Raw genomic sequence first — 17,871 nt, 5'->3', positions numbered from 1 at the left:
GAGCTTCCCTGTGAACATGCTTTCCCAATGCAAACAGCATAATGGCGTTGTGATTCAAACCTCATTTCTCCTGAGAATTTTATAATGAACAGTCTGACACTTGGGCATACATCAGCTAATGTCAATATTTGTTCCTTTTAATTGAAAACATTTCAGCTGCGTTAACTTGAATTTACTTAAAATGTAAAGTGTCTAACTCATTTTTGATTTCTCTAGTGAAGAGAGAATGGGAACATCTAGAAAAACCGTGTCTATCAACCAGATAGAGTTAAACTATAAATGACTTGGGAAATCATTCATGGGAATGCTAAATGATTGAATATTTTTAAATGTTCTCATTTGTATTCAATTCTAGAATTTTTGCCTCTTTTGTGAAATTCCGTTATTCCAGCTAAATGTATTGTGAACTTGCAATCGCAGGATGAAAAAACTTCAAGGATCAGTGTTGTATTAGAAAACGGGTAGGCAGAGAGTAGAATATTTCTTTTGTTCTTGACAAGATTCAGCCTGTGGGGAATTAGAAAGCTTGACGTGAAAGTATATAGTTTTACACTATTATTGGATTTTGATCAATACCTATAATTTAAGTTGGAAACGTTTTAAGCACCCACAGTATATGTTTTGTTTCTATATCCATAAATTGGTGAGTACTCTGTTAATTGGTTGCTTTTCAGAGTAGTAGTTAAGGGGAGTCTGGGTGGCTCAGCCACTTAAGCGTCCGAGTCTTGATTTAAGCTCAGGTCATGATCTCACAGTAGTGAGATCCTGAGATCCAGCCCTTATTCCCTCAGGATTCTCTGTCTGGGTCCTTTTGACCCTCCCCTGCTTGCGTGTGGGCTCTCTCTCTCTCTGTCTCTCTCTTTATCTCTTTCCCTCTTATATTCTCTCTCTCAAAAAAAAATCAGAAGAGAAAATAGTAGTTAAAATGCAAAAAAAAGATCCTTGAGGTCTTCATGAACTTTTCATCTTTTTATGTTTTTTTTAACTGTTTAACATCACTAAATTTCTTTATTATTTAAAGTAGAAGAAATCAAGATATGAATCATAATTTGTGACTCTTTCAAGAATTGACGAAAGAAATTTTAGAGGAACTATTACCACTGACTAAAAGTGTGTATCTTTACTTTCAGTAAAAGGATCCTCTGCACTGTCTTTGAATATCTGTGAGCTCAAGGGACCTTGCCCTGTTAATGAAAGCAAACACTTTTTATAGAACAATAAATAATATTTACATGGCATTTATAAGTGTGTACATACTCATGCATAATGATCAAAACCTCTCTGTAAGCCCATGAGATATTATTAGTACAGTATCTCCTTTTTATAAATGGTGAACTGAGACCCAGAGAGATTAAAGCGACTCTTGCAAAGCCCCCTGGAGATTTGAACCCAAGCAGTCTTGCTCCAGGGCCCAGATTTTTAACCACTGTGTCATACATGTTTCAGAGTGCTAAATGAATGACAAAAAGACTTAAAATTTAATAAGTTCACAGTTTTAGCCATGGGTGGGCTGTGTGGCAAACATGGTAAAGTATTTTAGAATGCAATGAAGGGAACTTAAACTTGCATAAGAAACCTGTTTGCTAAGGATGATCAGATTTGTCTTCTAAATCCGACTTCAGATAGAGCCTCTTAAAATTCAATGCTTTATTTGCTTTTAGCTTTGCTAAAATATGGTGAAATATGGTAAAATATGGTGAAAAATGGTGAATTTTAGAGTTTATTGCTGTTATACTATAGGTGTTATGTGAAATCACATGCAGTTGAATAGACTACCAGATCATTTCAGCCTGCATTTAATGTCCTACTGTGGTCAGATAATGCAGGTACAAACATGATTAAGACCCATTCTTCAAGTATCAAGGAGTTCCCAATCTAACAGCAGAGATGGGAACGTTAAAAAAAAAAAAAAATAACCAGACTCTAAGTGATGTTATAATAAGTGATATAATAAAAATGTATCCAGTGTTGCAGGGATACAGATTAGCTTAAAAAGGTTAACTGGAAGATATGTAAGATAAACCTACTTTTCATACAATGAAGGAAATATTTCTCTACCTCTAAAATCAGTTTTGATATCTAACTCTGGTAGACCCAAAACATTCCCACCACAGTCTTTATTTTTATTTCAGTAAATTGGGCTCTTCTGAGCCTAAATGCCCATCAACTGATGAATGGATAAAAAAAGATTGTGGTTTATATACACAATGGAGTACTACGTGGCAATGAGAAAGAATGAAATATGGCCCTTTGTAGCAACATGGATGGAACTGGAGAGTGTTACACTAAGTGAAATAAGCCATACAGAGAAAGACAGATACCATATGGTTTCACTCTTATGTGGATCCTGAGAAACTTAACAGAAACCCATGGGGGAGGGGAAGGAAAGAAAAAAGTGGTCAGAGTGGAAGAGAGCCAAAGCATAAGAGACTCTTAAAAACTGAGAACAAACTGAGGGTTGATGGGGGGTGGGAGGGAGGAGAGGGTGGGTGATGAGTATTGAGGAGGGCACCTTTTGGGATGAGCACTGGGTGTTGTATGGAAACCAATTTGACAATAAACTTCATATATTTGGGAAAAAAAAAAATTGGGCTCTTCTGTATGGAAGCTCCTGAACTGCCGGTCCACTTCTGCCTTTGAAATCATTTGGATAACTTATCAATATGTGAGAAGTAATCTCTGGTTCTATATACCGTGCCAGGACTTTAACAAAGATAATGGATTTTTTCCCAGTGCGCTGTAACAGTGGACTTACTTAGCCAACCAGCCAGCAGGTATCTGTGAGTTCAGACAGACTGTGTGTGAGGAGAGGGTGAGGGACCTGGGCAGAGCAAGAATAAAGATCCATCAGGAGTTAGTCTCCTAAGCCTAATACAAGGTACTTCAGAAAACTGGCTCCTTGGCCTTGTAAAGTTTGGATCATAATTCACAGGGAAAAAAATGAGATTTTTGTGTAGTTTCATCCCAAAGAACAATTACATGTAATAGAGGAGAATTTCACATAAATTCTTACGCTCATATTATGACCGAAAGTAAGAAATTTTTATATGTACTCATTCCAGCACTGAATTAGACTCAGACATATCCCTACTGAATTGTATCCTAAGCCACGCTGCTATTACTGTGTCAGCATGCAGTCATTTGCAGGATCTACTGAGGGTAGGACGTTTTTTTATAGAACTTCAGAGTCTCAACAAAACCTCTAAAAACTTAATGTAGTGGTTGGAAACTGTCTAAATTTCACTGTCTTCTGCAGCAAGTTTTAGAATGACACAAAATAAATTACAGCTTAAATCTCAGTCTGCGCCTGGGATAATCTTTCCTACATGTTGAACTTCCAAGAGGATGGCCCTGGGATGGGAGAGAAACTAGTCAGAGTGGTGTAAGAGGAGGCAGAAGACATGTTTCGGGAGAGAGGACGATGCCAGCTCGCTCTCCAGATGCTTGAGAGCCCAAATGAGATGAGGACAAGGAGGAAACCACTGGGTTCAGCAACTGTGGATGTTGTTGGTGATTTTAACAAGAGGGGTTTGGGGAATCTGGAGAGCGCAACGGTCAAAAGGAATGAGTTGAGAAAATGTGTGCAAAATATACGAAGAGAAGCAACAAATAATAGATCATGTTGGGGAAGTTTTGTTCAACCATCAGCAGAGGTGTGAGCCAGAATCTGGGAAGAACTGTGGGGTAAAAAAGATTTTTTTTTTTCTTTCACTTTGCTTATTTGTTTTCATACCAAAATAACTAGAGTATGTATCCTATGCTAATGCAAATAATCCAAGAGGGAAAACCTAGATCGTGTAGAAGGGCAAGAAATAATGAGACCAAAGTCTTGGAAAAGGAGAAAGGAGATGGAATCTGGCCCACATCTGGCCTAGATGGTGAGGGGGGTACCCTCCAGGACTAGATGGCAAAGAGATAATCTTAAATTCGTAATATAAATAGGAAAGGTAAATGTCAGCATGTGAAATCCAGACACCTCCAGTTTCCATCATTGTCACCCTCTTCTGATTGTAAAATGGGTTACACAGATCAGTACAGCTTTAGGAACTGCAAAGAAGGCGGGATAGGATGCTGGTCCTGAAATGTGGGATGAAGGAAGTGGAATGAAACCTGACCTTGTAGGAGTTGGACGGAGAGGAGGGCAGGAATGTGGGGAAGAGGCAGGGATACTTGAGCGAGTGTAATGCACCGTGGCAGATCTCGTGTGACATTTATAGGTTCTCAGTGCTTCGAGTAATCAGGTAAAACATGTGCCCCTTTTAAGGGACATTTTGAAACATGCTGAGATGTTGTATGAGTAATGGCTCCTGTTGATCTCAGCAGGGTAAAGCCCTTCTGAGTACATGGTTTCTTCTCCTGGATTTTAAAAATACACTAAGGGGCACCTGGGTGGCTCAGTCAGCTGGGCATCCGACTTCGGCTCAGGTGATGATCTCACAGTTAGTAAGTTTGAATCCCACATCGGGCTCTGTGCTGATGGCTCAGCCTGGAGCCTGCTTCGGATTCTCCATTTCCCTCTCTCTCTACCCTTCCCCTGCTCATGCTCTGTCTCTCTCTGTTTCAAATATAAATAAATGTCCTAAAAAAATTAAAAATACACTAAGAGAAGCTGAAGGGATCTAAGCACAGCCTTGGCCATTTTTCACATTATTTATTTTTAAATGTTTCTATAATATTTTCTGGCTAGCTTAGCTTCTAGTTCCATGACCTTGAACAGTTTTTCAGTGGCTCTATGCTTCATTTCCTCCATCTCCTCTGGGAGAAAATTGGATTGCTATAAGGATTGAGAGCAGTGCTTTGATACAGAGTGTGAGCTATGATTACTATTATAAAAATAGCACATTTTTATTTTTAGAAACTGAAAACACACACATAAAAGGAAGGTATAAAAATCAAGGGTAATGCTACTGCTCTGTGACGGTTACTCTCAATATTTCGATCTTTCCAGTCTTTATCCTGTATGTGTATAGTTTACTCTACATGCTCCTTTGTACCTTGTTTTAAATTTAACCTGTCACAAACATCTACCCATGGCATTAAACAATCTTTAAAACTCATTTTAATGTCTTTTTGTCATTCATCATTTATAAAATTTTAAATCCTTGGCATTGTTTCCGTTGGTCTTATCTGAGTCTTAAATGATTATTGCTGCACTGGTGATTATAGCAACTGAGAGAGTAGGGAGGGAGAAAATGAGTAAGTCGTATGGGGACAGAGTATAGTCACTCCTTAAATTTTGAAAGGCAGAATATGCACACGGGCTGAACTCCAGGAGTTTCTCTGTGAGGCTGGTTTCACTAAAGTCTCTCAAGGTCTCAAATATACATTTAATATGTGAATATATATCTTCAAATGGTTGATACTTGCTTTCATGAAGACTTCCTGTTTGCCGAAGTTGAAGCTGTATCATTTACTTCCAGCTTGCTTCCACCTAGAAATGTGGCTTTTTTTTTCCTTCATCAAGGAAGATGCCAAATAGACAAAAACAATGAAAACCTAGTGTTTTCATGAGGGTGAGGCAAATGGGCATCTTGATGTATTGCTATTCTACACACCTTTCTAGGAAAATACTTAAAAGTGGAAATAATATATCCATTCCTAGTGCAGAGATAAAATTATTGTAAAGCTGCTCATGTGTATTTAAAGCAGCCATTAGAAAATTATAAAGTAGGTTTCTGATGTCAGAATCCCACATCCCACACCATTGGGATGTCAGAAATCCCAAAGGTGTTTCACAATGTATTGAGTAGGGGGAACGAGCAATAACTTAGCAATATGCATAACATCATCTTTTAAAAATGTTTATGCATTTTTAGACAGACTTTGGAAGACTTTGGAAGGATATACCCCAAAGTATCTTGAGTGGTGGTATTCCAAATGATTTTTTTTTCTTTAATTTTTGCTATTGGGCATTTTCTGGGTCTTTTCCTATGAGGAAGTATTAAATAGGGTACGTTCTTTAAGTGAAAAGAGAACACCTTTTAAAGGCAAGATAGCAGGTGTATTTTTGTGACATTTGCACTGGCACTTGTATCTTCAGAATAGAGCAGAGATCATGGGCATTTGATTCTCTCCTTCTGTGTGGGGAGCAATATAGAAATAGCATTTAGGCTGATGAACAGATAGATGGATAGTAATTTTAAGTTCTGGAACATGTCAGACTGGAGCTTCCATCAAAAACTGAAAGTGGTGTTTTGATGAATATGAAAATGTTAACCAGAGACAGGAATGTCCTTTCCTGACTAGCAGGTGCAAAGCAGATGACCAAAGGGAGGAGACGGAAGGAGAGAAGGAGGGAAGAATCCTTGAGGGGGGAAGGGAACTTGCTGGCACAGAGAGGGAGATTTGATCCACCACCATCTGCAAGAGCTGCTCTGACACCTGAGACACAAGGTGACTTTGAGATTTCACGAGGGTTGGACAGGTGTGCAAAAACTAGCAAAGGTTTTCTTTTCTAGGGGTTGAAACCTTTTTGGCCCTTTACCTTTCTCTGAAAATCAGCTGGAAAAAAAGGAATTTGAAAAAAAGAAAGACTTTCTAAGTAGATAATCAGGGGATTTTATTTTTAAGATTTATTAAATGTTTGGAATCAGATGAAAAACAGCTATTGGTGTCCCCAATTTCTATCCACTTTGAGAGCATCTGTGATAACTTCTGTAGGACTTTTGCTACTCTCTCCCTCTTTGAAACTCCAGCGACTCTAGTAAAATTGATCTCAGATGACCCATGATTTTCTGGTAATGGAGTCTACTGATTTTTGCTCATGTTTCCCCAGTTCCCTTCCCATACCTCCTCCTCCTTCCATCTCTATCACCTATTTAAAAAAAAAAATTTTTTTAATTTTGAGAGAGCTTGCACACAAGCGGGGGAGGGGCAGAAAGGAAGAGAGACAGAATCCCAAGCAGGCTCTGTGCCACCAGCCAGAGCCCCACAAGGGGCTCGAACTCACAAACTGCGAGGTCACCACCTGAGTCAAGACCAAGAGCCCCACCGACTGTGCCACCCAGGTGCCCCTCTGTCATCTGTTTGTGATAGTTGGCCAGTTGTGCTGCTCTTTCATTCTGTTACTCCCCCAGCTCATCCTGCATGACTGACTTTCCCCATCACCGATCTCAGTGCCTAGAACGAAGTCCAAACACTGTGGCCCTGTCTTCTACATCTCACCTTCCATTTCTAGACTTGCCTCCCGCTGCTGCCCCCTAGCATGCTGCTCTTCTGTGGTTGCTTAGTTCACTTTCCAACCCCAGACAAGTGTCGCAGTTCCCACGGTTCCATTCACTCATTCTACAAAAAGTTGCAGGTCTGCCATTAGCGAGGCATGAAAATAAGCCCTCAGAGGAGTTACAGACCTCCGTGGCACGTGAAGGTCATAACGGTACGAGGGAAGTCATGGACCACAAGTTCAAAAAGCCTCTCACCACTGCTTTCTAGTTATGTGACCTTATGCAAATTACTTAATCTCTTGGTTCCTCAATTTTCTGATGTGTAATTGGACATAGTTCACCTCTTAGGTGAGTTATTGTAATTAAATGTTGGGGCACCTGGGTGGCTCAGTTAGTTAAGCATTCAGTTACAGCTCAGATCATAATCTCATGGTTCGTGAGTTTGAGCCCCATATCAGGCTCTCTGTTGTCAGCGCAGAGCCTGCTTCAGATCCTCTATTCCCGCCTCCATCTCTGCCCCTTCTCTGATCACATGCTCTCTCTCTCTCTGTATCTCTCAAAAATAAACATTTAAAATAATGTAATAGGGGCACCTGGGTGGCTCAGTCAGTTGGGCATGCGACTTCGGCTCAGGTAAAGATCTCACGGCTCGTGAGTTCGAACCCTGCATCAGGCTCTATGCTGACAGCCTGGAGCCTGCTTTGGATTCTGTGTCTCCCTCTCTCTCTGCCCCTCCCCTGCTTGTGCTGTCTTTCTCAATAATTAAACATTAAAAAATGTATATAATGTTATAAAGTGCAAAGCAGATTGCCAGGCAAGCAGTAAGTACTCAAAAATTGGTAACTAACTCCACCTCAATTTTTCAAAGAACTTACAATTTTCTAGCATATAGGATGTTATAAGGGACCTGAGTAGTAAAGTAAGAACATGGGGAGTTCAGAGAAGACAAAGCACAGAAAAAATTACTAGGCTGATCTTAAAACGCTATTGAGAGAAGACAAGGTAAGAGTTTCCTATGAGAGTGAAAAATAGAATTAAACATACAAACATAAGAAAAGACCAAGAAGGGAAAGCCCTCCCTTCCTTTGGATCTTTATTCAAAGTTCCCGTCTTGTTGGAACCTTCCTTGCTACCCTACTTCAAATTGCATCCCACTCCATTCCCTCCTTCCCTATTCTGATGTGTGTTTTCTCATTTCCCTCAATGCCACGTCATGTATTTATCTTGTCATTTGTGCCTTCAAAAGAATGTCAACTCCACAAGGGCAGGGGTGGGTTGGTGGGTGGGTATTTGCTGCTATATTCCCATTCCCTAGTGGAGTGCACGCCAGTATGTTCAGCTCTTTGCATTGGGGTTCTAGGACATGGAATTTGGCCTATAGAGCTAGAAAATCTGGTTGGAAATCATGCGAGTCACTAAATAGCAGGGTTTTAGGTTTTTAAATTTACAGAATAGAAACTCATCATCTTAGTTTTTTTTTTTTTAACATATGTTACATTAAAAAATGATAAGAGTTTGAAGACTGACCTAAGAAGACAAGATAAGAATCTATTGTGGTAGTGCAGGAACTAAGTGAAGAAAGTCTATACTAAGTATTAAATAAATAGGAAGGGACAGCAAACATTCCAGCAGAGTTACTTAAACATGACTGTTAAAACATTAATAAAAGACTAGAAAAATACAGTCATGGAAAGTAGCATGGGGTAGCCATCCAAGAAATTACATTAATGCATATATTCTAAATGTATTTAAAATATACTGCAAAGAGTACATATAGTGTGATTCCATTTGTATAGACATATACATAAATGTATGTTAATAAGTTTATCTGACAAATATACATTAGCATGTGCAGAATGGCATTAAGGAAGATACTGTCTTTAGTATTATGTCACACAATTCTCTCTTTGGTTACTTTTCTGTAAGCATGTATTATTTTATATTAAAGTATCTCTAACTCAAGTTAAATATATCTCATAAAAGCAATACCAAGAATATACCTCTAATCACACTTATTTGAAATCTGTCACCTAAAATCTCTTGTGACAAAACACATGAGCATTAAAATGTTAAGTACATTTTGTATTTTGACTAAAAACATGATAAGGTGACCCTCAATTCACAAACAGTAAAGAAGCAAATGAATTTGGGAGAGCGTGATCCAAAATTGGAGACATTCTTAGTCAAGAAAGAAGCCACTATTTTGTTCTAATTTATCAAAGACTCAGAAAACATCTTCTAATTAATGAGTAATGAAGACATTGAGAATCCACACAATGTAATTTCCCAAGAAAGGGTTAAAGTTTAAAACCTTGGATGTTTTACACAGACACATACATTTATTTCATAGTTTATAAGCCACTTAGAAATTTGGTTGTGGTGGCCAAAGTGATAAGAAATGAAACTAATAGTAGATTTGGCATTCAAAACAATTGCTTTGAAGAAAGCTGTTTATAGTAGATCTTTAAGTAGTTTTCTGAAAAAACAGTCCAAATAAAAATGGTCTGAATCATTCCCTATTTCAAAATAAGACATTGTATGTTATTTAAAAAAGGAAAAATAGTACTCTCTGAAGCAGTGCTAGATACCCTCAAATCTTAATTTTGTCATTTTCTACTTTTTCAGGTGCCAGTTCAACAGATTCAGAGAGTGAAAGTTTAGCTTTCAAATCAAAACCTGGAGCCATGCCACAGTGAGTGCCTATGATCCCATCAATTGTCTGTATAACAAAGAATGTCACGAGAATCGTTGGGGTACAAAGCAGCACGCATTGTGCTTTGAAGGAAGAGGTCTGCTGATGTCAGTCAAAGATCAAATATCTGAACGTGAACACATTTTTTTAACTTAGGAATTTAGACTTTGAAGTCTGCATTTCATCACTGAGATGCCAGAATCAAACCATATACAGTGTTAGTCTCAATGACAACTAACTGGTTGTAAATATGTAAAACTAACAGTCACATCAAGAGGAAACTAGTTAAATCATTACGAAAATATAAAGGAGGACCACTTTATTGATACAAACTGGAAAATGTCTGATTAAGCCAGAAATGGGTTTCCATTTGGATAAAATCTATTACTGGTTAGATCTTATGAAAATGGTAAAATTTAGTTATTCTTAGGAAGACAGGTGGGTTATTTTCCAAAATAATAATTATGTAAATTGATATTAATAATTAAGTTTTTGCAAAAATAAAATCAAACCTACCAGAATCTTGCAGAAAACGCCATGAATATTGAGACTGTGCTAATCAGTTTCTTTGATCTGCTAGTATATACATAACAATTATATCTATCCAGGAGCATACCACCTCTGACTTCAGATAAAGATCTCAAGCATAGTAAAGTTACATGACTTGCTTGAGATTGTACAGCCAACCTCTTAGCAAAGCTGGGCCTACCAACCAACTGTTCTTAACCTTTCTCTACACCTCACTAACTTTTATGGGTAAGAAGAGACAAAAATGCCAAGACATTCTCAACAAAATGAGGAACCAGGACAAAGAAGAACTGCTAGACTTAAAATAGACCACTAAAACCATGAACTAAATACAGAACCCTAACCCTAGGACTTTTTGCAGACATTTTCTTTTCTCTTAGGATTTCCAACATCAAACTTTAGGTTCTCTGATAATGGCTGAATTATGTATAGCTCCTTTTCTCTTACCCATGTATTTATTTTGGTAAAATCTATAAGGCCCATTCTAGGTATGTATTGACTATAGCCATTCTAACTGTAGGTTATGGTTTCCCATTTCTGAGGCACTGACAATTGAAGTGGACTGAGTACACAAAAAGAAACTGAAATATTCTCTGGAAATCTTTCAAAGAATAATTCCTGATTTTAAAAAGTTCTGGGGCGCCTGGGTGGCTCAGTTGGTTAAGCGTCCGACTTTGGCTCAGATCGTGATGTTGTGGTTCATGGTTTCGAGCCTCGTGTCGGGCTCTGTGCTGACAGCTCAGAGTCTGGAGCCTGTTTCAGATTCTGTCTCCCTCTCTCTCTGCCCCTCCCTGGCTTATGCTCTCTCCCTCAAAAATGAATAAACATAAAAAAATTTTCTGATGGAACCCACTTGCCTTTTTATTTTCCAGAGCTCAAAAGAAAACAACTTCTGTTTCCTTGACAATAGGATCATCGTCTCCAAAGACAGGAGTGACCACAGCTGTGATTCAGCCATTATCCATCCCTGTTCAACAGGTAAGTCCTCGTACCTGAAACCACAAGGAGTCAAACTCATTAGCAAACTTTGTGAAGCAGACTTCATGATTACAGCTTTGATTCCAACTAGTACACTCCCTGCAATATTTTCCTAAGTGGGAGCACAACGGGGGGGAGGAAAGAAAACGGTAGGTAAAGTTCTTCCTTTTAAGCACTAAAAATAATGTTTAATCAAAAACCTAGTACCAGTTAGTCAACATCTGCTTTCCCATTGGGAACATCTCTAACAGCCAATAACCTGATAATACACTCTCTCTTTGAGCTATGACTATTTGATTATTCTTCCACAACTGTGCCCTCTTCCATTTAGCCAAATTTATTAGCGCATTTAGAATAGAAGCAAGAGGGGCGCCTGGGTGGCGCAGTCGGTTAAGCGTCTGACTTCAGCCAGGTCACGATCTCATGGTCCGCGAGTTCGAGCCCCGCGTCAGGCTCTGGGCTGATGGCTCAGAGCCTGGAGCCTGTTTCCGATTCTGTGACTCCCTGTCTCTCTGCCCCTCCCCCGTTCATGCTCTGTCTCTCTCTGTCCCAAAAATAAATAAACGTTGAAAAAAAAAATTAAAATAAATAAAATAAAATAAAATAGAAGCAAGAAAAGTTGACATACCAACAAAAGTTTTTCCAGGAGCTAAACATAATCATGCCATAATAATAATAATAATAATTATTATTATTATTATTATTATTGGCTTAACCAAGCATTTTTACCGTGCTTTTATTTCATTACAAGACTGCCATGTCCAAAAAAGAACAACAGTACAAACTACTGAGGTAATAGTGAGCTTACTTTGCAGATACAACAGGAATTAAAAAAAAAAAAATTAGAATCTTTAAATGTTTTAATTAGATGTATGTTACTTTGCCTTTGTGCTATGATGTGTATATTTAAAAACAATACTCACAAAAGCCTTCCCCGCCCCTACCCTTGAAGTGTAAACTAATTCCTAACTAATCACTATGTTCTGTGAGCGTCATCACCAGGCCTTCTATCTATTGAGCACTCAGGTATTGTAGAGTAATACTCGGGGATCTGTGGTATGTAGAAACCATAGGGAAGAGACATTTGAAACTTGAAAAGAACCAGCCAGTATAACTCACTTAAAGATGGTCTAAATATTTGTTTTAAATCTCTAAATCAGAGTGGAACCTATAGAAATATATCTGATTATATGTAGATTTTTTTTTTTTGGTGTTCGATATTTAAGTATTGATAAGTGATGAATGCTTAGTACCATGCTAGGCATTTCATTGGAGAAAAAAATATCTGTCACCATCTTCATTCCCAGTTTATAATTATTATTAATTATGTAAATTGATATTAATAATTAAGTTTTTGCAAAAATAAAACCTACCGGAATCTTTCAGAAAACTCCATGAATATTGAGACTATGCTAATCCTATTTCCTATGGGGAAATAAGAAATATAAAAATATGAATATTGCAGAACACATTAAAAGCCTAAGAGCAGGGGCACCTGGGTGGCTCAGTCGGTTAAGCATCCGCCTTCGGCTCAGGTCATGATCTCACGGTGAGTTCGAGCCCCACATCGGGCTGTGTGCAGACAGCTCAGAGCCTGGAGCCTGCTTCTGATTCTGTGTCTCCCCTTCTCTCTATGCCTCCCCTGCTCACGCTCTGTGTCTCTCTGTCTCTCAATAATAAATTAACGTTAAAAAAATTAAAAAAAAAAAAGCCTAAGAGCAGAAAATATGTATTTACATATGTAAAACCATAATAACGTAAACAGTACATTTTAAGTGGTTTAAATTCTACAGGAGCACTAAATGGAAGGTAATCTAATCTATTCCGACAGTATAGGCAGGAGGCTGAAGGGCTCACAGAAACTCCGTTGCTTTATTATCATCAGCAACGGTCACATAAAACTTTAACACGCTGGAGCCAGATTGCCTGGGTGTAAATCCCAGCTCTACCACTTACTAACTCGAAGAGACCTTGACTAAGTGATGTAACCTCTCTGTGCCTAACTTCTTCATCTGTAAACTGAAGATAATACCATCTATCTCATAGGATTATCATGAGGATTTAGGGAGTGAATCTCCACATAACATTTAGAACAGCGGCTGGCACAGACTAACTACCGTATAAGTGTTCAAATAGTCTATGCACATAAAAAGACAGTGAAAAGTGAAACCCAATCCTAAATCACAAGCCAATGAAAAGTCTTACAAGGATAATGAATAGGCCCTTTCCATCCTAGCATCTCTACAACTGCCAACATTCCTGATGACATCTTGTCATATTTAGACACATAATACCAGATCACTATCATCTCGGGGTAAGAAGCTAACAACTGCTTATATAGAGCAGAATAAACCCAAAGTGCTTGAAAATAAATGAATGTAGAAGGAGAAATCATTTCCATTCACTACTCTGGAATCCTTCTATTTCCCCAGAGATGAGTTCCATTCAGTAAGTATTTCAGCACCTTTATTTTTTGCATATCAAGAAAAAACAGTATCCTTCTTTTTAACTTCCTATAATTCCTTATATCAAAAAAGAGTTCAAGTTAAAAATAAGGTAGGGGGATGTTTGATAATTTACTCTCCACTGCCAGTAACTTGTGCTTTTAATTCAATGAATCCAGACCGTATTTAAAAATAAAATATAATGTCTGTGAGAACTTTGGAAAAGACCCCTGTGAAACCCCCACACACAGAAATCCATTTGGTAATAGCATTTAAAAGCTCATGGATCCCTAAGGAACCAGGGAACTTGTACCTTGAATATCCTTTTGAGTAGAGAAGAGTAACAGATGTGAAATGAGGGCATAGAACAATGTCTGTACTGTATGTAAGAGTAGACCAGCAAAATGATATATGGCGATGTTTTCTTTCCCTTGTTTCATTCATGTGGAGTGATCCCAATAATGAAAGGTTTCTTTAGCCCATCTGTTCAGCAATTTATATATTCAGAATTTGATCCCTGTGTCTCTGCTTTTTCAGGTTCACAGTCCAACCTCGTATCTCTGCCGACCTGATGCAACCACTCCTGCCTCCTTTCCTCCTATTTTTACAAAGGTCTGACATCTGCAAGTCTCATTCTCTGTGTTTGCTTTGGTCCTGAAATTCCATTCACATGGATTCACATGTGGCTTCATGTGGCAGTCTTTAAAAATGAAAACGAACAGATCAGTAGGCTGTCATGGTTACCTTTGGGGCTAAATAGGTATTTACTGAAAAATTGCTGGGTGATTATAATCTTGGGAAGGGTCTAAAAAATGTGGGCATGGTCAGTGACCTGATAGAGCTTACAATAGAGTGGGAAAGCCAAGACAGGTGGGAAAAAAGACAAAATGCTGTGTTTGAAATTGTTTGGGAGAAACAACAAGTTTTATAGAAATTAAAAAAAAATGGGTAATAATTCAGTTTGTTCTAAGTTTGTGTTTTGCCTTGCCAAGCTGAATGACCTCCATTTCATCTGTCAACTGCTCAACTCAGAAATGGTTCCATGTAGCATATCTTCTCTCTCTTTCTTTGTTTTTTTGTCTTTGTTTTGTTTTGAGAAAATTACAAACCTTTATTGAAAGACCTCTAAAAAGGCCTGAATAAGTGAAGAGAAATACCATGTCTGTGGACTGGAAAATGGTCAAGAAATCATGACTCCCAGATTAATCTGTAAATTTAATGAATCTAGCTGAAATTCTAACAGGTTCCTTGTTTCATTTGTTTGTTTGAATTAGAACTTGGCAATTTGACTCTAAGATAAACCCAAAAATAGCCAGCGTACTCCTGAAGAAGGAAAATCATATGATGGTAAGGAAGGCAGGAGATTTGTCCTTGGAGATGTCAAGACTTTGTAAAAATATAGTAGTTAGGACAGTATGGTGCTCGCATAAGACTAGACAAATTGACAGGTAATCAGAACAGAGCCCATAAAGACACTCCAGTATTTACAGAAACCTGCAGATCACTGGGTAAAGAATGAATTCCTCAGCAGAGCTAAAATATATATATATATTGGACTCCTATTTTATACTTTTTACAAAAATCTACTCCCAGTAAACTAAAGACAAATGTAAAGAGCAAATCCATAAAACATGCAAGGCAGTGGAGAAGAGCATCTTGCTTGTCTTCTTGGAGGGAATGATTTTTTTTTTCTTCTAAGCCAGCCTGAATCCAGCTTTATTAAAGATCTTTCCATAAACAATATTTACTTTAAGACATGGCAACAAATGATATCTGACAACAACTTTGAAAGCCCCCTCCTGGATAGATTACAAAAAGAAAAAAAAAAAAAAAGATTGTGTGAAACCTTACCAAAAACAGTGCCACTCTAGTAGTCCATGAAGTTGTCCTTCGTTGCTTAGAACAGCACATGTTACCAAGGTGTGGATAATTCAGGTGCTGTGTGACTTTAGAGCTTTTTGAAAACAGCTTCACCAGATCATCACCAGGAAATCTGTTATCTGCTGTATTGCTACCCAAGACACGGCTGATTTTGAGGGTGTCAATGCACCTCTTGATTTAAGTAGATAAAGAAGATGTGAGGTTTTGCTTTCCCTCCCCATGGGGCTTCACCACTGGGGCCTAGCATATGGAGATGTTAGGGAATTCCTCCTGGGCACCAAGAGAAATCCTCGAAAACTAGACACAAAACCTTGTTCCTCCTGAATCAGTGACATATTAGTGGTATATCCCCTTTCTCCAGAAGAAAACCATGAACCATACTGTGTGCCAAACACACAGTGTAGTAAAAAGAAACATAGGGGCGCCTGGGTGGCGCAGTCGGTTAAGCGTCCGACTTCAGCCAGGTCATGATCTCGCAGTCTGTGAGTTCGAGCCCCACGTCAGGCTCTGGGCTGATGGCTCAGAGCCTGGAGCCTGTTTCCGATTCTGTGTCTCCCTGTCTCTCTGCCCCTCCCCCGTTCATGCTCTGTCTCTCTCTGTCCCAAAAATAAATAAATGTTGAAAAAAAAATTAAAAAAAAAAAAAGAAACATAAACTTCTATATTTTTATAAAGGAATCACAAACTATGGAGTGACTGGAAGCATAGAGCACCCCTCCCTGGGCATTTTCGGTGCCTTTTACCCTCTGTGTCTAGACTGTAGACCATCTCTGTTCCCTGCAGGATTGCTTTCTTCCTTCCTTGCATTTGCTTTCCCCTTTATCCCTTTGGGCATCTTTTCTCCCTGCTTTGCTGTGTCCTTTTTGGGCCTGAGCTTTGGTTTTGGAAGGGCAGGTGTAGAAAATAAATCTGCTGATCTCCTTTGTATCTCAAACTAGCTTTCCCTTTGTCACCCTCAGCATCTTTGGGGGCATGATGGTGACAGTGAACGCCAGGTGGGCTTTGCCAGTTTAAGAGGTGCCTCCATCTATTTCCTCCTACTACTCTGGTAAAGATTCCCAGGTTTCGCAGCTGGTCAGCGGTGGAGCAGCACTTCTGCCTGTGGGCCACCGGGCTTCGCTTGGGACGGCAGAGCTGGCATGGACTGTGGGACTTTGGGCGGTAGGGACACATGAGAGACTGGGAGAGCAGCTGACCTCATGTGGCATTTCTTGCTAAATAGTTGGTCCCCTTCAAGGAATCGCAATATCAGGTGGGCTTGGTATATGACATGAGATACCCTTATATGGACCTGAAACACACTCAGGAGTCCCAAAGTTTACCGAGTGAGTGGTGCAGATTGCCAAGCACAACTTCTGAATGCAGTCTCCTGCAGTGCTCCTCATCATGTTCCTGCAGGTTCTCCTAGTGGCTCATTCTGCCTGGCTGTGGCTTTTCTCAAGATAAAAATGTTTGCTCCAGGGCGCCTGGGTGACTCAGTTGGTTAAGCATCCGACTCTTGGTTTTGGCTCAGGTCATGATCCTATAGTTGGGGAGTTCGCGCTCCCCATTGGGCTCTGTGCTGACAGTGTGGAGCCTGGTGGGATTCTCTCTCTCTCTGCCTCTCTCTCCACCCCTGCCCCCCTCTCTATTTCTCAGCATAAATAAATTAAAAACAGAAAAAAAGTTTGCTCCAGGTGGAATCAAATTGTGATCCTGGAATAACTGGAGTTTTGACTCTTCAGGTCCTTGGCATCCTGCCCATTTTCTCTATCTCTGACTCTCCAAAGTTTGAACAAAACACACAATCCTAATAAATCAGAGTCTCCTTTGGTGCCTGAAAGGTCAAATATGAAACATATTTGTGTACCCTTTGAAATCTACCACAAGCAATTTCCTGGACAAGCCTGGAAGTGTTTAATAATGAATCCACACAACCTGGAGCCTGTGAGCAGCACTTTGCCTGCTGTGGTCCATTAAATTGGCTCTTCTCTGGACCCAATCACAAAGTGAAAAAGTCCATTTAAAACCAGAGATTTCCTACATTAAAAAAAAGGGGGGGGGGTTGAAGAATGCAGTCAGTAGTTAATAATCTTAACCTTTTTACTTAAAAAAGGCATTCTTGTTAACTACCGAAATTATCAAATGCCTTCTCCGACTTAACACTAGATTCTCATAGTTCCTCTGCCAACCTCATCAACTTTGAG

The 17,871-nt window shown here is 39.1% G+C and overlaps 1 protein-coding gene across 5 annotated transcripts in view; it reads left to right on the top strand.

The window, feature by feature from the left end:
• The window catches only part of PALLD (palladin, cytoskeletal associated protein), a 409,470-nt gene that overhangs the window by 170,869 nt on the left and 220,730 nt on the right, over window positions 1-17,871 (top strand). For all 5 annotated transcript variants that reach the window (XM_043565870.1, XM_043565862.1, XM_043565886.1 and 2 more), the window contains 3 exons: window positions 9,789-9,855; window positions 11,256-11,361; window positions 14,343-14,417. In XM_043565870.1, coding sequence (XP_043421805.1) covers window positions 9,789-9,855; window positions 11,256-11,361; window positions 14,343-14,417 — 248 coding nt within the window. The remainder of the gene's footprint in view (window positions 1-9,788; window positions 9,856-11,255; window positions 11,362-14,342; window positions 14,418-17,871) is intronic.

Source organism: Prionailurus bengalensis, chromosome B1 (genome assembly GCF_016509475.1).
Source record: "Prionailurus bengalensis isolate Pbe53 chromosome B1, Fcat_Pben_1.1_paternal_pri, whole genome shotgun sequence".
In the NCBI taxonomy this organism is placed as follows: Eukaryota; Metazoa; Chordata; class Mammalia; order Carnivora; family Felidae; genus Prionailurus; species Prionailurus bengalensis.
This window is presented reverse-complemented; position numbering and strand designations above follow the sequence as displayed.